The 25141-nt window shown below is 38.8% G+C and overlaps 1 protein-coding gene across 1 annotated transcript; it reads left to right on the forward strand.

Moving 5' to 3' along the window:
- Nucleotides 1-118: 118 nt before the first annotated feature.
- Nucleotides 119-22586, forward strand: hnf1ba (HNF1 homeobox Ba). Its single transcript, XM_038303399.1, has 10 exons — nt 119-752; nt 2583-2782; nt 5495-5762; nt 5846-6069; nt 13885-14027; nt 16505-16631; nt 16717-16899; nt 18508-18626; nt 18875-18919; nt 21841-22586. Exons 1-10 carry the CDS (start codon nt 379-381, stop codon nt 21859-21861), a joined length of 1704 nt encoding a protein of 567 aa, XP_038159327.1. The 5' UTR covers nt 119-378; the 3' UTR covers nt 21862-22586.
- The last annotated feature ends 2555 nt before the right edge of the window (nt 22587-25141 follow it).

The following is a 25141-nucleotide window of genomic DNA, read 5'->3' on the forward strand; positions in this document are numbered from 1 at the left end:
GCGCAGTTCGCTCTTTCTTTATGGCATAGAGGCTACAACAGGGTCCGAAGTCCATGAAAGTTTTTCTGATAAGAAGAGCCAATAAAAGCAGCAGAGCGGCAGTGTAAATACGTCTACCTCTGCCCGGAGCGGCCCTTATTCCACACATTTACATCAGCCGGCCCACTCATTACCATGTTTTATATCCTCCTGCGCGCAGAAAGCGTCATGGCAAAGCGGCTCCATCCTCCCCTCCTACAGGGAAGTCAGTGAACTTTCGGAGCAGGTGTCGCGCACAGAAACTCCCCCCAAAAATCCTGGAACTTTATTTATTTTAAACTTATTATTCGATTTTAATCAGAATTCATTTGACCATCCCGTGCTTATGTCGTGTTTTTAATGTTCTCCAAAATGGTTTCAAAGCTGACGTCCCTGCAGCAGGAGCTCCTGAGCGCCCTGCTGGACTCAGGAGTCACCAAAGATGTTCTGATCCAGGCGCTGGACGACATGGACCCCAGCCCGCCGCCGCCGCAGGGCTTCGGGGTGAAGATGGAGAACATGTCCATGTCGCCGGATAAAATGAACGGCGCCGACTCGGACTCCAAGCCCGTCTTCCACACGCTGACCAACGGACACGTCAAGGGAAAGCTGTCCGGGGACGAGGGCTCCGAGGACGGGGACGACTACGACACGCCGCCGATCCTGAAGGAGCTGCAGTCGCTGAACACGGAGGAGGCCGCGGAGCAGCGCGCGGAGGTGGACCGCATGCTGGCGTGAGTTTCCCCGCTTTTTAAACATTATTTCTAAAAAGGAATCGAAAGGAATGACATTTAATAATAATAAAAATCTCATAGGTTAGATCTGATAGTTTTTAAACTTTAAATGTGACACAAAAACACATTTCTTTCATTGTTTACAAATTTAAATAACCGCGCCACGCTTCTTTTTTTGGTTACTAATTATCCAAATAGATTATTTCTTTACCTTTAGAAAATATCAGCTGAACTTAGATCTATTTATAATTAACCAAAGCTACTCCACCTCTCAGTGATAAAAAGCCGGCAACTGGAGAAAGCAACCACTTTAAATAATAATAATAATAACAACAACAGTCATAATAATAATAATAATAAAATATTGCTCTTTTAAATTGCTCTTTAATTTTATTTTAAAAAACGAATATTATTTTAAATGTTAAAAATAGCAAATTTATCTCCAAGAACCAAAATAAAACCCCGATTCAATAAGTCTACTAATTTTATGGAAAAAAAAGAAAGAAAAGAAAAACAAACATTCGCAGTTAAAGAAAGTAATAAAATGGTAAAAATTACGTGTGCACCAGATAGCAAAAAAAAAAAAAAAAAAAAAAAAAAAAGTATTAAACAAGGAGTTGGATGCTTTAAAAAGCTTGATCAAATAAATGTAACCCATTTTAAACAAATAAATCCTCAATAATCACCTCTGGCTTGTGTAATATTTGATGATATGATCCTTCTATACATAAAGTTTTACAAATGGGCATTAATTAGAATTTATTATAATAATAATAATAATCTAACTGCCGGGTAGCTGAATCCTAATTGAACTATTTGATAGATTTCATTCCTGTATTGATTTAATTAAATATAGTTTTATAGCTATTTGAAAACGAACTGGAAATATTTGCTCTGTAAAATGCCTCTAGATGACATTTTCTTTGCTAATTACTACAACATAATAAATCTTGTTTAAAATTCACAACTAAACCACGTGTAGTTAAGTTATTATTAATTTTATTCTATAAATCATCAACTGGAAGACACACAGTGGCGTGTGATTAAAGTGAATGGAGATCTGGTTATTCATTGTCAAAAGTTATAAACTAACATCTCCCCACTTAACCCGCTACACTTTAAACGCAGGCCTCCACATTCTCCAAAACAAACAGTGGAGAGCAGATCTGCTTCATAATTGCTGATGTCCGTCTGTCTGCGGCGGTTACTGTTTGATTATGGAGTCACTGTTTTATATCTATAGAGAGAAAGAAAAAGCTGAGCTAATGCAGCTTTAATGTGAAATGTTCAAGTGTTCATCTCAGTTTCCTTATTCAATACTATACAATACGAATTAAACTATATTATTAAGAACTGAAGTTCATTTTTGCTTCATGTTAAATCCAGAAAGCTTGACCAATATAAAGTAAATCAGAATTATTACAAAATTATGCTTGAATTTGAAATTCATTATTAGAATTTGTTAATTTAATTAAATAGTTGTATTTAAGTTCTGTTAAAATATAGATTTAAGTGTTAAATTTTTGTATAGATATAGTACTCAGAATCCATGTTTTTCAACCTCTGCAAATCCACTTGAACTAACCTTTGAAAATATTTACAGCCATTGGAATGTGTGCTTCAGTTATAAACTGACTCATAATGGCTACAAATCCAATCTCATGTTCCTACAAAATAAGGAAACTGGGTTTTGCAGTGCTCAGAGTAGAAAAGTTTTTGCAGGTAGATTTTTGGCTAAACAAAAGCAAAATGCTGTATTTATTTCCTGCTCTGCTTGTCTTTTACCTTTTTTTTTTTTTTCTTGAATGAAGTTTGTTTTTTGTTCATCAGAGAGGACCCATGGCGAGCTGCTCGTATGATCAAAGGTTATATGCAGCAACACAACATCCCCCAACGGGAAGTGGTGGACATAACGGGGCTGAACCAGTCTCACCTCTCCCAGCACCTCAACAAAGGCACGCCCATGAAAACTCAGAAGCGAGCTGCTCTCTACACCTGGTACGTCAGGAAGCAGCGGGAAATTCTTCGACGTAAGTTAATATTTGAGTTTCTCACAGCTTCGACCTTCGTATCGAATAATAATAATAATAATATGCAGCTGACAAGCAGCGTGCAGCTTTTATTTGGGTGTACACATGTGAACTGCATTAATCCTGTTGCAGTGCAATGAGCTGGGCTGGCTGAGGTTTCACTGTCTGTGGCTAAACTCTCCATTCCTTCTTTGGTATGGGGAGGTATTACATTCTTACTGATCACTTGAAGTACTTACAAAACTGGTTACAGAAAAAGATTCACAGCAAAAACGATCTAGAAATAACTTAAAATGTCTTAAATTAAGTGGATTTACCCTTAATTTGAGTAGATAAATAAGATTAATTGCCAATGGGTAAAGATTTTTACACTTAAAATAAGGTAATTAGATAATATGCACTTGAAAAAAGACAATTAAATCGTTTTTTTTCCTTTTTTTAAAATATAAATTGTCTTGCTCCATTTGCAAAATGTCCCACCTCAATTCAAGAAAAATGCATTTATTTTAAGAAAAAATGACTTATGTAGATTTCGATTTTTTTACAGTGTTGAAACAAGATTGAAGAACATGATTTGTTTTATTAGATAGAAAAATTATTCCTACTGCATCAAAAGAATCAGCAGCTTTAATGACACGTGGCTTTGCCAACGTTAATGAGATGGATGATTGTCCTCCTTTGGGGTTTATAGCCTGGATTAGCCACCTAAACAGCAGTAACAGCAACATGTAGGGGAGGGGCAGCTCATGCTTTACCATAAAATAGAACTTATTTGGTAAAAGTGAGCAAAACACTTTAATGACTACTGCTAAGGACATCATCATTTATTTTAATACAAACAAATAGAAAAAAATACTCCTACCATGCCAGTTGTTACAAGCACATTCTTATCCATTACTCTTTTTTTTACTTTAATTTAAAAGAAACAAAGCAGAGATAGAAGAAAAAAAAAAAACAGAGTCAGTGAAAACAGTGTGGAACCAATCGGATATCTCTGTGACCCAAAAGCACCTTTTTATTCTTTTTAAAGTAAAGCTCTCCCATCAACCAGTTGTTGAATTTTTAACTATATAAAGAGCTCTTTTGGGACATAATAAAGGGCATCAATAAAAACCTCACTCCAATGCACATGCAATCTTGACTGTTATGGTTACAGAAAAGTGTTGTTGCATGGGCCCGCCTCCTGCTCTGTGATTGGTCAGCCCTACCAGCTCAGTCTGGCTCACCAGACTACCTCCAAACACCAAGGGCCCAGCTCATTGTGCTTTCCTTGTTTGTGGAGTAAATGTGACTGTAGTCATATTTAAATATGGAGACTAATGTGCAAGAATGTGAAATATTCTTTTTTGCAAAAAAGAATAGCATTAGGGGATATTAGCAGGTTACTTAGCTGGACTACATAATGTCTGCAGTGTTTAATATAGCTTCCCGTCTGTAGTTTTAACCATTTCCTGACTGAATGATGCTTCTGCTTTCAATGCCATGATATACTGTCATTGTTTTTGAACCCAGAAGTATGTTTGAACAGACGGGTGTGTCTGTTATTAAGCTGCCATTAAATTAACAAAGCACATTTCAGTCAGCTAACTAACAGTGAGCAACAACAAGTGGAGAAGGCTCTGCATTTCTTTACACTCCAAACAGCTGGCAACAAAAGGCTGGTTACTGAGTCATTTTCTCCTGTTCATCATTAAAATGAGATTAAATTGTAGAAATAATATTAAAAAACATAATTTTTTTTTTTTTACTCTTTTTAGAACACTAGTTTACACTGATAACAATAGCCTACCAGGCCCATTCCCACTTTGTACAGTCGGGTATTAAATAAACAGCTCTTTAGATTATGTTTTTAAAACATCAATACTATTTTTGCAACTATTCAAATCCCATCTTTAAAGCTGAGCTCAAATTAGGAAGTATTTCAGGCAGTAATTACATTTTTATTATCTTACACAATAAAAAAAAAGAAAAAAATATACAGTTACATTAAACAAACTACACTTTAAAAGTGGTATTTTTGTGATTAAAACAAGATTTTAGTTAATTTCATTGCAATATTTTATGTTACTGTAGTGAACTTGACTTTTCTTAGTTTAGTTGTTGGAAAAAAGGTCAGACATGTGGGTTGGGATGGGGGTACAGTTTGGGAACCGCAGCTCAGGTGCATTAAAGAGATTCAAGCTTTAGATAAACACTGTTAATACAGCATCTCTAAGAATTTCCTTGGTGTTGGGACAGCAGATTTTTTTTCAGACTCCTCTGATTTTCCTACTCTCTTCCTGTCCCATCTGGTTGAAATAAGGCGCCTTCACTTTTTCCTGGGTTACAGTAAAGGCAATTTAAGCTCTGTGAGTATTTCTTGGCACATAAGGACATAGTGTCATGCTATGAAATGTAACTGCATGCCACATAATATTCCTATGAAAGTAATGCAGCTTTAAAATTGCAGTCATTCTGTACAAGTAGATTGAAAGAACGTTAAAAGAGAACATCAATGCTGCTGCTAATTGGAGGGTCCTTTGTTATTTTTATAACTCAAAGTATCACCTTTGTGTAATCTGATAAAGGCACCTAGATCCTGCTTCAAGTATTGGTTTTAATTTATTTTTATACAAACACAGGGCATTTTTTGAATTTCTTATGAGATTCTCATATTTTAGCATTTCTAGGATGTATCTAATTTTTTAAAGGGATTTCTTGTTATTTTTGCAGAGTTTAACCAGGCAGCACAAGCTTCTGTCGGCAGTTTGTCTGACAAAGGCAGCCAGGATCCAGCCTTTTTCTACCCTGAGTACAACACGTCAGGTCCAGGCATGGGTCAGTCTAACGAGGAGGTCGGCAGTGAGCCCCTTAGTAAAAAGATGAGGCGGAACCGTTTCAAATGGGGTCCTGCGTCCCAGCAAATCCTGTACCAGGCCTACGAGCGGCAGAAAAATCCCAGCAAGGAAGAGAGGGAGGCTCTGGTGGAGGAGTGCAACAGGTAGAAGAAAAACACAACTACTGGGACTCTGCAACAACTGCTGAACAGTTTTAATATCTTCTACCTCTTCCCTTTTAATGCAGAGCTGAGTGTCTTCAGAGAGGTGTCTCCCCCTCCAAAGCTCAAGGACTCGGCTCTAATCTGGTCACCGAAGTGAGAGTTTATAACTGGTTTGCCAACAGACGCAAGGAGGAAGCTTTCAGGCAAAAGTTGGCCATGGATGCCATCCATGCCCCCTCGCATGGCATCAACCCTCTGCTGTCGCACAGCTCACCTCATCATCCCCAGACCAGCGCTTCACCTCCAAGTAAGAGACAGAATCCTCTACTTATTCACTGAATAAACCAGCTTAAAGTCACGCATGACTGTAAAGTTGGAGGAAAAAACAGTTCTCAAAAGTTTTGCAAATAAACATGCCTTGCATGTGTGTTTTTTATCATACCCCTTCAAGGAAAACCTGTGACATCAGTTGTGTCAAGCCCTTAAAGGTTTCTTTGAACATCTTTGTAAAGAAACATCATCATTGGGACTAATTGTCACAGCAAAAATGTCAGGGATACATTTAAAATAAGCAGTCAGGAGTATCTCTGATATGATTTCCAACAAAGTTAAAAAACAAGCCACTGGACTTTGTTTTCCAAGTTTGGACATTTTTCGCTTCCTGGATGGGAATCGAATGGAAGCAAAACATCTTCAAACTTGGAAAACAAAGTCCAGTGGTTTGTTTGTTTTTTAACTTTTTTTTTTAACTTTGTTGGAATTCCCATGACCTGGATGACTGAGAATCTTCACCAGCACATCTCTGATGGGAGTATCAACTGATTACCAATTGGCTTATTTCGAAAAGCAGCAAGAAGAAAATTATAAGAATGCTAGATTAAGCAGATTAAGGAAGGGGCTTTCCTCAGATAAGACCAACTATAAGAAAACTGTAGGAAAACAAACTCTGCATATCATCCTGCACACACCACCGCCACTGTGACACCAGCATGGTGGAGGCAGCATCATGCTTTGGGGATACTCTCTTTCAGTTGGAATCATGAAGTCAATGCTTGATGAAGTTAAATACAGACAGTTTTTCAAACCTGTTAAGAGTCTGCACATGACAAGACAGAGTGAGAAAAATCATCCTTTTTCTTACAGTTCAGTTGATTTAGCACAAGATTCATCAAAGTTGGTAATCATAAAGTGAATGCTCCGCATTCATCCACATGCCATTTTGGTTTCAGTTTCCCTTAGAGTGAAACTATGTTAGAAAAAAAAGGTTCCTGAGGTAGAATTGATGTGATCAGAGAGGCAGAGAAAGAGAGGCCTGGATGATCAATGAGTGTGAGTGAGTGAGCTGAGCAAATGCCATTGTTATTCTGATCTTTGAAAACACACTGAGAACAATCCACATTGTACCTGCAATCTCCACTCCAAAGTGAGCATGGAGAGGCATGACACAAAGGGCAGCAATCCTGTGACAGGCCAGGGTCAGGCCAGGGTCAGGCAGGAGTGGGTAAGGGAGGGGGTGGACGAACATATCCAGAACACCTCGACGTATTTTCCTGGTTTCCAAAGTTTCTCCTTTTCCTCAAAGGTTGCTAATTAGAGTTCTCTAAACGGGAAGATGCTGCCTGTCCATTTCACCCGCTCTGACCATTTCACCCTAACCTGGTGTTTGCATTCGGAGTAATTAGTATTGACCCAGTCCAGCTTTACGGTATAAAACTACTCTGATAGGGCCGCACAGAGCTTTAAGCTAGCGCACCATCACTCAACCTCCATAAAAGTGCGATTTGAGAGATGCACTCAGAGCCCATTGTTGTCCCCTCATGTTCGAACACGAGGCCACCTTTGAAGGGAAAACAAACTGTTTGCCTTGGCTTGCTCTTTTACCTTTGGATAAACTGGTCCCACTTGTGGATTGTCTGTTTGCGCTAGGCTTTTTTTTTTTTTTCTTGTTGTGGCTCACCTGAACACCTGACCAGGCAATGACCTCAGGCTGCGGCGCAGTGGAAGGGGTCTGTACAGCAGAAGGGGAAAGGTTGGCGTAAGATACACACATCCAAAAAAAAAGAAAAAGAGTCTCAGCTGGCTGCTTACAAGGCGTCCCGCTGGCATCCTGCCGTCAGCATCAGCTGTTTTTCAGCGTCAGCTCTGAACTGACAATAACGTCCCAGCAGGTCGCCTCATTGCGTTGCCAGGGCATGGCCTGTATTATGCATGCTTAATGGACAATTAAAATCCTTTGCTGCTGCATCTCCCAGGCCTTTGATAAGGGGATCCTTGACTTCAACTCTCTATGCTCGGCCTCAGCAGGTGCTTCCATTGTGTTTGGTGTATTAGAGGACTGCAGTGACTGTAACACAGGTTCATTTGTCTCAGCCGGGCCTCCCCCAGCATAGCTGTTGAGGCTAGCCCCAGACTCTGAGCAGCAGGAGCTGTCCAAGGAGGTATTGGCTCCTTTCTTGCCAGACAGGACTGATCACCGCTTCTTCTTTGCCAGGAGAGAAAGCAAGACTCATCTGACTCTGGGAGTTTTTATTGATTCTGCTTTGCTCCACTGATCAGTCAGTCACAATTTTACTGGTGTGCTTTTATTTTTTCTATTGTAGCGACTGAAGTTCGGGACACTTTAGGTATTATTTAGATTACTTGTTTGATTTCCAGATAACATCTAAGGTTTGAATCATTTTTATTTTTCAAATTTTGCTTATATTAGTCAGATTTTCATATGTGTTCATCTGGGAGGCTATGAAGTTATCAGCCAACATTTCAACTCTACCCTTCCAGAAAGTGTAAAGAGGTCACAAACAGTCTCTTAAACCACTTCTAAGGAAACCAAAGATTATTTATACCTAAGCAGTTTTCCACCAAATTCGTGCACCAAAGGAGGAGCGCAGGTCAGTGCCGTCACCATTTGCTCTACTTGACATGCAGTGATTCCCAGCTCCCAGTTTGGATTTTTCACACCTGTTAGGTCCCCTTAGTTTCCTTTTTTTTTGTCTATTTGTTCTTGGGGGGAAAATAACTCAAAGGCTAGTGAAAAAAATTAATGCAAAGTAAATTTTCCAGGTATAAAAAACAGCTTTTCCACCACCTTACATTTATTTTTTCATTCATAAATCCTTTTTGTCTTTTTTTTACCTTCGGGATGATTTATACCCGGTGGGGCCCCTTTGGAAGATTTGAATTGAAAATGTAGGCTTATTTGTTGTGTCTTCAAATAAAAAAAAAAAACATCCTAAAGGAAAGTAGGAATTGATTAGTGGTCCATTTTTGTGTATGGGAAGATTTTTTCTGCCCGGTTCTCCTTGCCATCATTTCACAAGCTGGATGCATTGTGTAATTCCCTGTGCTCTTGAGGACATTATTTGGGTCCATTAAGTAAAAACATCTTGATGGAAAGTATTAGTTAATGTTTGTTCCTGTTTTGAGTATTAAAAAAGCTGTAAGCATTCTATTTTACAGTCATGGCATCAGTTAGTTCTTGCCTTTGAATTGTTTCATAGCTGTCGGTTCCTCTTAAGACCATTTTGTTGGTGTTGGGTTTGAAATAGGGCTGAGCAATTTTACCAAAAATCAAAGTTGCAGTTATTTTCAACCAATACTGTGATTGCAATTCTATGGAAATTCCCCTCTGTATTAACCACAAGCAGGTAGATATTTCCCTCCAGGGTTTCAATGTTTTCATGACCTTGAAAACTTGCATGTCCAGAGTTGTTGTTGCACGACTTTCCGCATTGTGTGAGAAAGTGCTTACTTCCACTGCCACACGTGAACCGATGTGCTACCTGCAGCTCTCGCTTCCCTTCTTTGTGGGGGGGGAATGGACTTTAAGAGTAGTACTGCCACCTAAAGGGCTGGAGGGAGAAAGTCGGCGTCTTAAGTCAGTGACTTGTTATATGTAACATGGTCAAAATAGACTGTCTCTGTGATTGAAAATCGCGTTTTGTTAAAATTGTATTGCAAATGTAATTAATTTCCCAGGCCTCGTTTGGAATATTCTCTTCCCCAACCATAATCAGTGTATTCCTTACCATAACCTTAACTTAAATTTAATTTGCACCATACCTCTAAACTAACGCTCTAAGTTTAAAAATGGGGTCCACCACAGTAGGACCATCCCATGGTCCGCTGTTTGTCCTCAGAAGGTAAGTAATTATACAAGAAATAGTCCTAAGTAGGTCACAGAAACAAGTACATACAGATCCACACATATATGTATGGACCACAGAGGAGTGGGTGGCCTAGTGGTTAGGGCATAGAGCCCTACTCCAACAGACTGCTCCTGCTCTGCCGCACAATGGCAGCCCACTGCTCCCCAAGGGGAAGGTTTAAATGCAGAGAGTGAATTTTGTTGCTCTGTACTTGTGACAGTGTAATGACAATAAAAGCTAGGATAAATCTTTGAAACTTTATGATTTGGTCGCATGTTCTAAGCTGGTTTACGGCTTTTGTTTTAAGTATCACTGTCTCATTTTCGGTTGTGATTTTATCATGAAACTAAAGCTGTCCTCTGGAAGATTCATGTATTGTTTAGCTTGCTAGAAAACCAGCAGACTCAGAAGTTCCAGATAAGTTACAGTAGTGAGCGAGTGAGTGGGGGACATTATATGTGGGCTGCAAAGGTTTTGCTTTCACCTCAGGCTAGCTGAAAACACAGATGCACACTCAGGAAAGATTGCCCAGCTCTGCACTTTCCTCTGCCTGCTCTCCCAGAGAGCCACAAAGAGGAGCCTGGATACGTCCTGCAAAGACCCAGGTGGTCTGTCGTATGCGGCGACTCTTCAATGGCCACTGCCTGGGGTTGGGGAGGCAGGCTTTGATATCACACAGGTCCCACAGAGAGCGTGGGCCTTTTAAACCTGCCAAAGACCCTTAGCTGACACTCCCCTGCAAAGATTCTCGCCCGCCTCTTGCTCTCAAAGAGCAAGCTGTAGTTGTTGGGGTTTTTTTTGTTGTTCTTTTTTCAACCTCCACAAAGGCATATTTCAGCTTTCATTTAACCCTCACAGATGCTCAGTACCCTCAAAATAGGTCTAGCATTTTTAGAAAACTACCAACTTTTAATTTAACTTGTGAAAACTGTGCTAACTCAATCTGAGGTTCCCTGCTGCTTCAATTCCTGCCAAATCCAAAGAACCAAAGCTGCCCTGAATAGCATCCTTTACTCCCTCTGGAACTTAAAGAGGTCGCCCAGCACAGAGATAACTGACTTTTTATGAGTCCTCCTCCATTGTGTCGCAATGGGGGTCATGAGTCCAATGGACTGCTTTATTGTTCTGCGGCGGTGTTTACAAGGCACAGCGGGCTGTTGTAGGGGTTGATAGTGGGTCTCTGGAGACAATATGAAGTCTGTCGCCTAAACAAAATGGAGGACATGTACTTCAGGCTGTGAAATATGGAGCTGTAGCTTTGCCATATCTATAGTCAAATTAACAGCTGGACATTAACAATGAGAAGCTTGGTATAAATGTGTTTACTCTTACTCTGATAGTGAAATGAAATGTTCGATGCCCTCATTACCGTATTCCTTTTTAATAAGAAAGAGATTCAGGATTTAACATGAAGGCCTAAAGCAGGAAGGATCTTAGCTATCTCAAACTACACTAGATTTACCAGTTTTTATCGGCTGAAGCTGCCCTAAATTCTGTACTTTAGCGACAGAAAGGATTTAATTAATCATAGAAAAGTAAAGCTAATGTTTAATCTCTGTTTGCATTAATGTAAAAGAATGAAATTGTTTTCTTTTTTTATTTCCCCCCCCAACCTTACATTCATATTATATTGTTTTTTGGCTCCAGAGAGACAAATTGTACCAAATGCCATTTATTCAAGCTTTCTATTTCCGCTTTGTTCAGGCTTGTAGTTCATGACGGTTACATTTATTTTCATAAGAGCAATTGAGAGAGTAGTCATAAAAAAACAAACAAGGGAACTAAACGATGCAGGAGAGGTTGACGTTGGCGCTTGCTTGCCAAACTTCAACATTAATCACAACCCATTGTGCATTCTAGCTTTAAGTCTTCAGCTTGATTTGTTGTTAATAAACTGAAGATTTATTTAAGAGGTTTCTCCAGTGAGGATAAGGAAGAACCGAGAAAGATTGTCTAACAAACCATCATCCTGCTTAAGAATTTGAAAGCTCTGTTTTAAGCTCCCTCTGCCTGAAATAAAAAGAAACAATGACTTTTAACAAAAAATAAATTTTTTGGTAAAAAACTAAAATTCTGGAAGCATGTAGACAGACGGACACCAAGTGGAGTACATCCTGTTCCAGTTTCCAGCAGCATTCATTAGGAAATCAATGCCTCCCTCATTGCTCACCTTTCCTTGTCAGCGCCTCTCCCTGTTTTCTATTCTATCTCAAAACCGGCTGTATATCAATATACCTGCTGTCATGTCAGACCGACTTTGGCTGGACGATGCAGCTGTCACACCTGGGTCAGGGACGGGGGGGCATCTGAGTGCAAACAGAGTCTGTCTCTGGATTGTCACTGAGGGAGGGGACGCTCTACCTGTCCGTGTGAGACTGAGACCACAGGATAAGAATGTGTTTGACATTGCTTGTAATTGTGTAATGTTTACTCTGTTGGTATCAGAGGGGGCCTGCATCAGCAAACAGGCATTAGATTGTCAGTTCTGTGTGTGTGTCGGTGTGTGTGTGTGTTGGGGGGTGCAGAGGCGTTGGCATTGCATTCTTTGTAGACACAACTAGAATTCCGGTTTTGGATTTATTGATGGTGTTACACTAATCCACCCCTTAATAAATTGTATGAAATAAATTCTACTTTTTTTCTTCTATTTTGCTGTAATAACCCCAACATCTTCCAAGCAAAACTTGTAAAGGTTTATAATCATCAAAACATTTCCAAGTTTTGGCAATTACACATTTTTTTGTTATTTTTTATGAGGTTAGTAAAATCTTATTTTGCTTTAAAACTTCTCTACCAACCGTGTCCAGACTAAAAATGTTGCTCAATACTGTGATGCAAATTAAATCAAGCTCGGTTAGCCTATGATTCTACTTTGTTCTGATCCACTTCAATCTGTGTAGGCTTGGCTCTATATTCAGGGTCATTGTCCCGTGGGAAGGTGAACCTCTGTCCCACTGTTTTTTTCCTGCAGCCTCTTACAGTCTTCTTTTTCCCGGATTACATCATAATTCAGCATCATTTGTCTTTTCATACACCACCTCTGCTTTCCTATGTTCTAAAAGCATGATATGACCTTCACCTTGTTAAACTGTGTTCACGGAGTGATCAGGTCTGTGTGTTAGTCTCTAACATATAGAGGGTATCTTTTAAAGGTCAAAAGGGTTCATCTGATCAGGATGAATTTTTTTGACATTATCGTGGTCTCAGCATGACTTGTAAAACATTGAAAATCCAACTGGATGAATTTCTTCCAACAATGTCATCCTTTCTTTTACGAAACCCAGAATGGAGAAATGTATCAATTAATAGTTGCCATAGCAACACCTTTTTGAACTTTACTCTCATGGCTGCTCCTCCAGAGTCATCCCTGTCCTGTGTTTCTTGCTCTACATGATGCCGCTTATTCCCTAATGTTTCCCAAAAACTCTCTAAGGCCTGTTAAGAAAACCTGAAATTAAATTATGCACGATTGGAAGGGGAGGTCTTTCCTCATTTGGAAGACTCCTGCAAGCAATTAATCGTTTAGCGAATTGGAGCAAATACGAAAGCATGTCATTCGATTATGTCTTATTGCACCCAATAAAACAAATTTTTATATGTTTTTGGTTTTTATATTGACAAAACAGTGAAAAACAAAAACCTCCAAACTTTAAGGTGAATGTCAGTATTTCCTCCAACGCTGGTGAACCTTCGCGCTGACGTAATGAGTCACGTCGTCAGCAGCATTTGTGTGCTTATCAGAAAGTCTGATGGAAGTTGTGCTCTTGGAAGTGCGTGCACACAGGGAATGGCCTTGGCTGAGCTGCGCAGATAGCAGTAGTGGACAGGTCAGTGAGAGAGTGTGTTTGTTTGCTTTGACTCCCCATCGGAGTCAAAGAGCAGCAGAACCTGGCTGTGGGTCTAAACCTGTGTCCTTAATCACATGATCAGTGCATCATGCAAGTTACTTGATGGGTGTCTTTTTCTTTCTTGGTCAGTGCGTTACAGCCAAGGGCCTGGCGAAGTGTCCTCCTCCACCGCCATCAGTCACCACAGCAACAACAGCCAGTCGGTGCTCCAGCAGGTGTCCCCGGGAGGACTGGACCACAGCCACAGCCTGCTCTCACCTGATGCCAAGATGGTGAGTAATCATACCTGGACCTCAGTGGTCTTAAATTAGATAAGACATGGCGTAGATTTAGCATAAACCCCTTAAAGGCTTCTCTTATGGAGCCTCCGCCAACAATCGGCACATTGTGCAGCTCTGTTTGAGCTCAGATGGGCGGCTGTGTTTTAGCAGACAGCCTTCACCCGAGCAGGCAGGCATGTCCATCGCTATGCCAACAAACCTCACAATGAAGCCGTCTGTTCTTATTGATTAAATGCTATTTTATAAAGAGGAGCTGAAGGTGCCAGAATGACGCCACTATTCCATCATGTCCCTCAGTCTTGTTGCATCTCTAGTTCTTTAACCCTTTATAGGGCAAGTTACCGTTTTTGATCATTTGCATTCCCCTTAGAAATGGAGCCCCCCTGTCCCTCAGTGAGGTCTAGAAGCATAAGATCTATATCCAGCCATTAAGCAAAGATAGCATTACTTGGCTATGCATTTTGTTTTGGCATTTGAGCAATTACATGATATATTTCCTACTGTAAATTAAGTTGGAAAAAAGAATAACAAGGCAAAAAGCTAATTGGAAAGTTTGAAAGTAAAGCTAAAGGGTTAATAAGCCTCTAATGTTATGTTGTTCCTAAAAAAAATCATTTCTTTCACTCTCAGAGTGTTTTTCATGAATTTCTTATAGAAGCACTTTTGTTATTTTTCGTAATATGTTTGGGCAAGTTGGCGTTTCTTGTTATTACATTGGCATTCATTTTTGCCATGAAAATATCCATATTTTTTTAATGTTACAAAGATAATAAGGTCTTGTCCTGGATTCAAATAACACACTACAAAAATGATCTAAAAATTAGTGAAATGTCTTAAAATAAGTGTATTTACCCTTAATTTGAGTAGGTAAATAAGAAAATCTCCCAGTGGAAGGATCATTTTTATCCTTAATATAAAATTATTTGATATTATGCACTTGAAATAGGAGACTGCACTTTTTCCCTTATTTTAAATGTAAATTTTCTTATTCCATTTGCAAAGTGTCTCACTTACCTGATCACTCCAAGAAAAAATGCACTTATTTTGAGAGAAAATTACTTAACTTAGATATTTAAAGTCTTTCACTGAGTGCCCTATAAATGGTTAAACCTTCTCAATGCCATGGCTTTTTAATCACATCTATTCAAAGAAAAGACATTTGAAACCATCTCTATCATAAATAAACTTTGTTCATGGGGAGCTGCACTTTCTTGTAAATCTTTTCCAGCAGTTTCTTTAAATATAGGCTGCTTCCTTCCGAGAGTGTTTTTAACGATGAAAAGACTGGTGCCTTATAAACAATATCTGAGAGTATGAGATGGTATCCTCAATTTTCAGGTGGTTTTGCTTAGTTTATCAGTCTGACTAGCTGCTTCAGCACTTTTACTTTAATATGAGTAAAGGCGGCCATTCCTTTACTTTCTACACCATGATTGTTGATGTTTTAAACAACCAGTAATATTACTGAATAACTTCATTTACTGTTTTGCAAGCCAGAGAAAAGAATTACAGCTTTTTGAATTCTTGATGTGTCCTAAATTATATCTATTATTCTGATCGAAAAAAAAAAAATCCAAAAAACTGGTTTGTTTCAACAAAGTAAAAATAAATGATATAGGAGGGCTTTTGGAATTTGATGGAGGGAAAACTCAATGCTAATTCAGTAATTCCTGCACTTCATGTCATCACCTTTGGAAGACTTTAAGCCACTGGATAAATCAGATGGAAATATATAAGGCATCTGGATGCACCTTAAAGTGTCATGATATTGGAAAGTATCCCAAATCAGTCTTAAAGAAAGATAAAAAAAAATCTGAGAGATACGTCATCCTTTATTTTTGGGTTATATTCACTGTCATTTTCATGTATTGAATAAAAAAAAAAAATCTCTACATGTCTAAAGAATGTTTGAAAGATATTTATTCGATAAGTAAAACAATTTCAACCTTCACAGCCAAACATTTTATCTGAACCATTAAATCGTTGGGCTCTGTTTGAACTCATCTAACTTCCCTGTCAGGACACTTCCGCCTTTCTTAGTGGTTTTATGTGAAATGAGGTTTGACATTGTAATGCTACATTTCTTTTTCTTAGTTGTTTTTTTTTTTAGCCTCCGTATTCAAATGAGGCTCCAATTAGCTCTTACTATGAACCCGCTGTAGCTGTTTAAACCGTTTGCGACTCAACAACTGACTCCTTTTATGTGTTTCTTTTAATTCTCCTTTCCTTTCACGTTATCGTGGTGTGTTACAGTATGTACGTTACACACAAGGGAAATGTTAGACAAAAGAATCTGAACTGAGTCAACATTTGGGTCTGCTGTTTGTTTAGCAGGCAACATCTGTTTCACTTTGGACATGAATTTACACAGTAGATACTCCGCCTTTCATAACTCAGTGCTATATTCAGCTGCAAGTAAATAACACAGCAATAAAGTTTTGCTTTATTTCCCCTGTCTTCCTCTTTAGATTTCAGGCTCAGGCGGAGGACTTCCTCCGGTCAGCACACTGACAAACATCCACAGTTCCCATCACAGTCACCAGCAGACACAGAACCTAATTATGCCTCTGTCTGGAGTCATGGCTATAGCACAGAGTAAGTCTGATTTGACCTCCATAGAAACACTGGTTTGGTCTATGGGTTCCTCCCTTTAAGTAACATGTTGGTGTGGTTCTTTCAGGTTTAAATACGTCACAGTCTCAGACGGTGCCAGTGATCAACAGTGTGGCAGGGAGTCTCGCAGCTCTCCAGCCAGTGCAGTTTTCCCAGCAGCTCCACAGCCCCCACCAGCAGAGCTTGATGCAGCAATCTCCCAGCCACATGAGCCAGCAGCCGTTCATGGCCACAGTTTCTCACTCACACAGTAAGTAAATCTACTTTCCTCCTGTTTAATGCCATCCATCCATCCATCCATCCATCCATCCATCCATCCATCCATCCATCCATCCATCCATCCATCCATCCATCCATCCATCCATCCATCCATCCATCCATCCATCCATCCATCCATCCATCCATCCATCCATAATGTATTTGGTTAATGGTTAAATTACCTAATTATCCATTTTTATTCCATTCAGCCCTCGCAGTATTTACACTGACCCCCTCACTGGGAACCACTGCTTACTAGTAATTGAAGGCATCCAAACCACTAAGACAACAAAACAGCTATTTTTTAACCAATATCTTTGATCAAGCTTCTATTTCTTAAATTAAAAACTAAAATACTCTGTAAATGTTAGCACTCAAGCATAAATAAAATATAAACGTCTTATGTTGTTTATAAAAGCGGTACCCTATACTTCTAGAGATTTAATATCTAAAGCAGTTTTCAATTTATTAAGCCTACAAACCTACCTACCAAAACTTATTAAGCTGAAGCAATAAATAAATGGCTATCATTTACAGTATATTATTTTCAACTAATTGGATTGAGAAGCAAATGAAAGGATACACCTCCTTAACATGTAACATGGCCAATTTTTTTCCTTTTCAATTTTAAAAGGTATAATGTAGGATGTTCTTTTTCTGAGTGGATCATCAAAATAAGTGATCCTCCTAATTGTCAATCATTCTGGTGATATGTTTACGTAAGGCCGTCCTACGTGCTCGTCCCCATTTTCAATTACCAGTGGTGTGTCTGACCTGGTGGAAAAATTGCGAATCTTCTTTAGGAAAGTAAGCTTATATGAGCGATGCAAGCAGCAACTTTTAAACAGAGCGTGCATGAGGATAAATGTGCACGTGCACGCTCTCACACATGTTTAATAGGCTTTCGCTGTCGGAGCGGGTATAGCGTTGTGCATGTGCATTTTCTTTTTAAAATCGAAAGGGCGGGTCTTTTCAAAAATTCTTGAAAATCCTCCACTATACCTTTAAGAAAGATGGACAACTTTTAAAGGAACAGATGCATGAATAAATGTTAAAATGTAAGATTAAATACCTTTAAGGCCATCCTATTGCTTGATTTCAATACAGTTTAGATGATGAAACAGCTAAGGTTAGCCATTCAAACTGTGCCATATACAAGCAGAGGCTGCAGCAGATGCACATGATGATGATCCTTTATGTTTACTTTAGATGAAGAAATTGAAGAAAACAAGAGTGGTTTAAAAAACATTTTACATCATTTGGATGGTTTAAGTTTTCTTGGACAGAAATAAACTCACAGCTAATCTCTTTGTGATTAGAGTTTAGAAGATTGGTAACATATTGATTGGTTATAACGTATCAACAGAACCCCGCTGTTAGAAATATTTGAACCAATTTTTTTGTGTAAACAGGATGGACCCCAACATTATTAAACAAAATAGAAATAACCAAAATTATTGGTTATTTAGTGATTTATTATTAATCTCCTGTTAATTGCATAGCTCTAACATATTGATTTGATAGAAAACTTTAAAGTTTATGTTCAATAAAGTGGTATTTTACACATTCCAGTTGTTAAAAGTGATATCTTTTCTTGCAGTGTACTCCCACAAACAAGAGCCCCCTCAATATTCTCACCCATCACGTTTCCCCCCCGCCATGGTGGTCACAGACGCCAACAGCATCAGCACCCTCAGCTCCATGTCCTCTAGCAAGACGGTGAGTCCCCGGATTGTCTCTCAGACCACAGTTAGATCCACCTTCTGATCTCTCTCATAGTGATTATTTGCGGGTATTTGCATGAGAATCATAGTAACATTTGCTGCACATCCTTAGTTTAATTCCTTGAAAATCATCCCTACGTACTCTGAAGCACACGCCGGCAGAGTGAAGCAGACACAGGCAGGTAGAAAGAGTGTGTGTCTCATGATTTGTCTGTTGACTTGTTTAATTCCTTGTCATGTTAGGACGCTCCTGTAAACAAGATGGTGCAACTCGGGGGTCTCTCCTGGGTAAATACTTTACTTTATCAGTTCAGCCATGCAGCTTTAATGAGTGAAATCCAACTCAAACCCAATCATTCAGGTCAGGAGTAGCTGTGCACACTAACTCCTTCGCTTCATGCTGGGGCTGATGTTCAAACAGTGTCAGGCAAACAGACTAGAAGGATGCATGGATAGGACACTCCTCACGATTCCTATTTCCTCTAAAACAGCCGTCCAATCAGTCACATGCTCTCTCAACCTGAACCCCTCTTGATTAATGCTCCCACTTTTCCACTTTCATCTTCCTGGTGAGAGTCACCTCTGCGACCAGGAAATGAGACCTTTTAATCAAAGCTCTGCTGCTACTTTTCTCCATGCTACAGTGCGACAGCGGATGAAATGAACTAGAAGGGGGGGTGAAGCTTTTTTTTTTTCCTTGTTCCTTTGGGTAATTACGCCTCTTCCTCTTTCCTACTTCTCCCTCCTACCCGTGATCGCTCTAGCCTGAAATGTTGTCCATGGTGCATTCACATGCTCAATTTCCCACGCTGAGGCAGAGTCCTCGCACCTAACTCTAATTGTGACGGCAGCTGGGAGCGGGTTCTGTTTAGTACTCATAAGGTATCACCAGGTTAAAAAGGGTTTTTTTAATGTTGGAGGGAAAATCAACAGATTCGAGAACCATATAAATATAAAATCACTAGAAATGCAAAAGCTTTAAAAGAAGAGAAAAAAAATGTATATTCTCAAGACTCTTTCTATTATTCTGCTGCTTTATTTAAATCCCCAAAATAAGAAACTTGAATGTAATGTATGCCTTTATAATTTACTTTCAGAAATATATTTAACTATTAACTTCCACTTAAACAAATACAAAAAACTAAGGATTACAGACAAAGAGTAGGATGATACTTTATTTATAAATACAATTACGGAATAATCTCTCATTAACTTTATTCAACTCTAATCAAGCAACACACAGAAAGAATAAAAATAGAAATTAAATGTGACTAATATTTTTGAAAAGGAAATAAATACCCATAAGCCTGAATTAACTCTAACTAGTCCAGATATTTGTGATGCTTTTAAAATGGAAAAATTTAAATTAAAAAAAGTACCTCAGTTATTTTTTTTAAGGATTAATTTAGTTACCTTAAAATAAAAAAAAAAAAACATTACAATTTGATGTTTAAAAACGAGACATTTTCAGAAGACTAAGTAAAGGTTTGTTAAAGCAGAAATATAAATAGCTATAATTCTCAGCTTCCTTGAACATAATTTAATTTTGTAAAAATAGGTATTTTGTTTACAGTTTTATTTTAATACAGTAATGTGCAAAAAAGAGAAATAATAGTTGGTAAAATAAGAGAAAGAACTGTTTAGAAACTTTACTTCCTGATTGTTCAGCATTATTGCCTGGCATTTCACAAACTCGTCTATTTATTCAGCAATCATCACAAAAGCCAGGTATTTTGTTATCAGGGAGTCCTTTGGGCTAAACTTGTTTCTCATGAAACGGCCTGTGAGTTCTGGGCTTTATAGCACCCACTGTTTACCTGGAGCCCTCCATTTTACACGGGTCCACTGAGCGCTCACCTCTGCACAGACTGCGCCGTCTAATGACTCAGGTCTTGGCTGCAGGTCAGCTTTATCAGGTGAGGCTGTTTGCTGGCTGCGGGGTCGCTCCAGGGTCAGCTGTCTCCACGGAGAGGCAGGTGAAAAGCAAATCCCTCAAACAGTCCTGAAGGGGGGAGAGAGAGTGGATACAGGCTTTTCAGAGTCAGGAGAAGAGGAATGGGGAATGTATTTGGTCAGGTGTGGTAGGCCGAGGTGGAAGGGTTTTTTAAAGTAAAAGAAATTCTGTATTTACATGAAAAAGAAATAGATCTGAATTGCTACTTTCTCCTGAAAAACATGTAAATTGAAAGAACTTCTGTAGAACAATTATCAGAAAAAGCTACTTTTACATGGTTTCCCTGTACTGTTTTTTTTTTATTGTACGCCACATTATTTTTTATACAATATAGTCAACTTTAAGGACAAATCAATATTTATCTATTCAAATCTTTTTAAATGCATAAATAAAAAAACGCTGGGTACTAAATCAGAGCACTACTACAGGTACTGCCTGTAGTAGTGAGATAAATCTGGGTCTCATTGAGGTATTTTCACACTTATTTTATGCACCTGTGAATCACACTCTAGCAGACTCAGAAAGATCAGCATGGATTCATCTTTTTCCAGTTTTCAAAACTACGTCTAAGAAAAATAGGCTTGTTCCTTGCAGCCTAAACAGGAAAACACAAACTGTTAATGGAAACTCCCTAAAAGCTGATTAACTATGAAAAAATTATGTTTCACCATCTTATATTACATTTCTTTATGGGAACTTTTATGAGTGGAAATCAGTTAAGTCAGTATGGTGAACGTTAACTTGACTCTAGGGCTTTTTACACATATTCAACTAATAACTAATCTCTTCAATGTGATGTATCCTGTAAAATTATTGCACTACTCATGATAAGTACGTAATAAGTATCTCACTTGTTTCTGCTGCCATCTAGTGGAGATAATTTGATACAGCAGAATTAGTTCAAACTATTTTAGCCTTAGTCATAATTTTTTTTACAGTTCTGTTATATATATTTAAGGCTTACTTGTAGTAATATTAGATAATAATTGAGATTTTATATTTTTATTAAAATGTATGCATTATTAGAGTTTCTAAAACAGAAAAAGGAGTGGAGTAAAATCACAAGGTTTTAAGTTTCTCAGTAAACACTGTCAGGAATAAATCAAGTGTGCATAAACCTAAAAGCCTACTGAACTGAAATATCAATTTACTTAATAAAATACCCTAATTGTGCTTATTGAATATATGCATCTGCATATCTGTGTTTTCTGTAGCAGGTTTTACTGTCCCTGACGCCTCTTCTTTTCTTTTCCAGTGTCCGCTTCAAGCTTGGTGAGAGCTTCCAACCGACTTCCCCGCTGCTCGGCAACCGGAGCACATTTCTTCACCCCCTCGCTGAGGTTAACATGATAACTCTTAATGGCCTGCCGCGTGCTGGACGACGAGTTAGTCAACAAACATGGATGAGCGGCGGCTGAGCAGGCGAGGCTGTGGAAGGGAGACATTGGGGACAGAGTCTGGATCCACCTCTGCAGCGCATGAATGATCAACAAGGATGTTTATGATTCAAACTTAAATCTTTAAAAAAAACAGTGTTCAGTTGAAAAAGGAAAAAAAAAGTCATCTTCTGTCGTCACACAAAGGAACAAAAGCACCAGAAAAAAAAACTCTGTTGACCTTAAAAAAAAGGACTGGATGACTTAAACTGGGAAAATGAAGACATTGAAAAAGAGAGGACTGGGGACACGTTGTCTGCACTCAAGTGACCCTCCTGACAATCACAACCACTATTGATCTTCTGCATACGTTTCTTTCTGGTCTTTAAAGGAGTCTTCCATGTTTTTCTTTCACACTAGGTTTACTCTATCAGCATTACTGCAAATTATTGCTTTGAGTCATTCATTGTGTATACTGTGATTTGAAAAGACTTTGACAATCTTAAAAGGGACTATGCAATGCTTTGTATAACTGGATTCTGCACAAAACTCCACACACTTGAGGCTGGAAGGAAATATGCACTATATAGCTGATGTATATTCTTAAAAAATAACAACAAAAAAAGTCCAGATTTGCCTGTGTGACAAATATACCAAAGTGATTTTTGCCTCAGTCTGGAGAGCACTGACTCACCCTCTATGCTTTCAATGGGGCCCTTCCCTTCCATGGAAACCTCTGGCTCTTGTTTGCACACAAGCTCAGGTGAATTTCAGGAATGGGACTCACCCTTCACCAGCCCTTTATCTTCTACCCTTTATCACCCACTTCCTGCCAGCACCGTAAAATAGGACAAATATTGTTAATAACTCCTTGTCGTGAATCACGGCTCAACATTAAAGAGCCCTCCCTGCTGCCGCATGGAATAAAAATATTGACAGGTATTCAGAAAGCAAGCAAACATTAAAGAGGGGACGGGTGTTGTGACAGCTGTGGCTTAAAAATCATGTAGGAATGCTGGAAAATCTGGGAGTCTGGACCAATCCGCCCACGATGACAGTATTACAGTTCGCTCAGACAGAAAACATTTTGCTCCAGAGCCAAGTTTAGCCCTCACCTTCGATTTTCCCTTTTCGCTACGAATCGACTCATCACATCTAGACTCATCCAGCCTCCTGCTCATTAATAGGTCATCATGTAGTCGTTATTGTGACTGTTATTGGCATATCTGATCAGAGGGCACTTGTACCTGTGTGACCAGACATGATTTCTCTCTTTTTTTTCCTCCTCCTAATGTATTATTTTTGTACAAAATTGAAATCAATCATAAATCATTATTTATACTTACTGAGAAAATATTGGTATTTCAAGTAAAAAGTTTTTTTTTCTAAAAATAATACATGTGTGGTTATTATTATAATACATTTGCTCAACTGACGTTAAAAGTGACTGAATTCTCATTATGTTTATTATATTTTCATAAAAATGTACACAGCATAAATGTTGGGAGACAAGGGATTATATTTGAAAGAGAAAGCGGCCATCACATTTACTGATCTATATTAGCTCACACTGAAGATATTAATTAAGTCATCTAGGTATATCTATTCATAGGATTTTGTCCTTGCATGAAAGATATAATCAAAACAGCAGCTTATGGAGGGTGGGATCTTTTTCCAATCTCTCCAACTCTTTCCTCACTGATGCTGTTTTCTCTTCACATCATGCCTCAGGTTTTCAGGAGGATTCAGGTCTCAGGGCTGATGTGGTTATGGGAGAAGTCTTAACCATTCCTTTGCTTGGCCATATGGCTTTGATCACTTTAAAGAGAAATAACATATTTTTATTTTTTTTTCTAGCAGAGACAATAGTTATTCCAAAAACCTAATAAAGCCATTTTCTCTAACAGAACTCATAGGATGTTTAGAAGAGGAATAAGACATACAGCACACAGATCCTCCACCATGCTTAACAGTGGATCTAATTTGCACTTCTGCATATTGACCTTTTGTTTTAGCCTGCCATAAATCAGCCTTATTTAAATGATACGGATGTTAATCTTTCCCTAACCTGGAGAAATGGGCCTTTGTGGAAATGCCAAGATATAGCATAAGTCAGTGTTTATATAAAGTTTTTCAACACTGTAGCTGACTTTGAAATATTATGATACAACACAGTAAATGTTGCAGTGTTAAAGTAACACTCAAGAGTACATTTGGTCCCACTGAATTAGTGTGGGACCAAATGTACTCTCAAAGTGTTACTTTAACACTGCAACATTTACTGTGAAATTAAGACAGCTTTATTTATTTTTTTTCTGGACTGATATTACTAATGGTGACAATATTTGTGGCACTGGTCATTTTTCCAAAATAAATTTTTTTTTTTTTTGGAGCACCCTGTATTTCACTCCATCCATCTTTCCAAATCAGACTATGTTTTCTGTCTGTTAAAGGAACTGATCCATGGGGAGGTTAGTTTACCTCTACATAGGGTTTTGCATTTAAACTAAAATGTATGATTATTTGATAAGAGCAATAATTTCTAATTGTTTGCTGAGCCTAATAGCAAATGTCAATAACTGCTTTGATTTATGCCTCTTAAATTTTTGTATGTACTGAGTGCTAAACTGCTGGTTGTCCTTCCACCTGAACGGTGAATCTCTGAAGCTATTATTGAAAATGCGTTTATTGTACTTTGGATTTGCAGTGGCTGCGGCTAGTGCATTTATAACTGGAACCCCTGAAAAAAGGAAACACAGGTTAGTGACCATAGAAATCTAATGGAGGAAGATTATAAACGTGAGTCACTAACCTGTTTTATCAGTTCAGTCCATCACCAGAGAACGAGGTAGGATCATTGCCGCCCAGACTGTCCATGATGCTGCAGCCCTGGAGAATGTGCAGGAGTCCAAAACCAGGTCAGGGAAAGAGATCAGAACAGCAAGGGTCAGAGGTCCAGAAGTCTGAAGCTAGGTCAGAACAGGAACAGGCTGGTTCAGAGGTTCAGGAGTCCAAAGACAGTTCAGGCAACCCGTGGCCCAGTGATTGAGATGCAGAATGGGTTGGGATTAGGAAATCAGAAACTGTATAGTACACCAAAAACCACTCTCTCCAGTGAGATCAGACATGAACAGGCACCAGGAACACTAGGAACGCTAAAACCACTCTCACCACTGGCCA

The sequence above is a fragment of the Cyprinodon tularosa genome, unplaced genomic scaffold, assembly GCF_016077235.1.
Source record: "Cyprinodon tularosa strain WSP-4 unplaced genomic scaffold, ASM1607723v1 ctg51, whole genome shotgun sequence".
In the NCBI taxonomy this organism is placed as follows: Eukaryota; Metazoa; Chordata; class Actinopteri; order Cyprinodontiformes; family Cyprinodontidae; genus Cyprinodon; species Cyprinodon tularosa.

Bases quoted from the DNA above. Each gene is read 5' to 3' on its own strand.
- hnf1ba (XM_038303399.1), top strand. From the start codon at position 379: ATGTTCTCCAAAATGGTTTCAAAGCTGACGTCCCTGCAGCAGGAGCTC. The intron at 16,632-16,716 runs GTAAGTCTGATT...TGGTTCTTTCAG, and splicing joins AGTCATGGCTATAGCACAGA to GTTTAAATACGTCACAGTCT. The intron at 18,920-21,840 runs GTAAATACTTTA...TTTCTTTTCCAG, and splicing joins AACTCGGGGGTCTCTCCTGG to TGTCCGCTTCAAGCTTGGTG.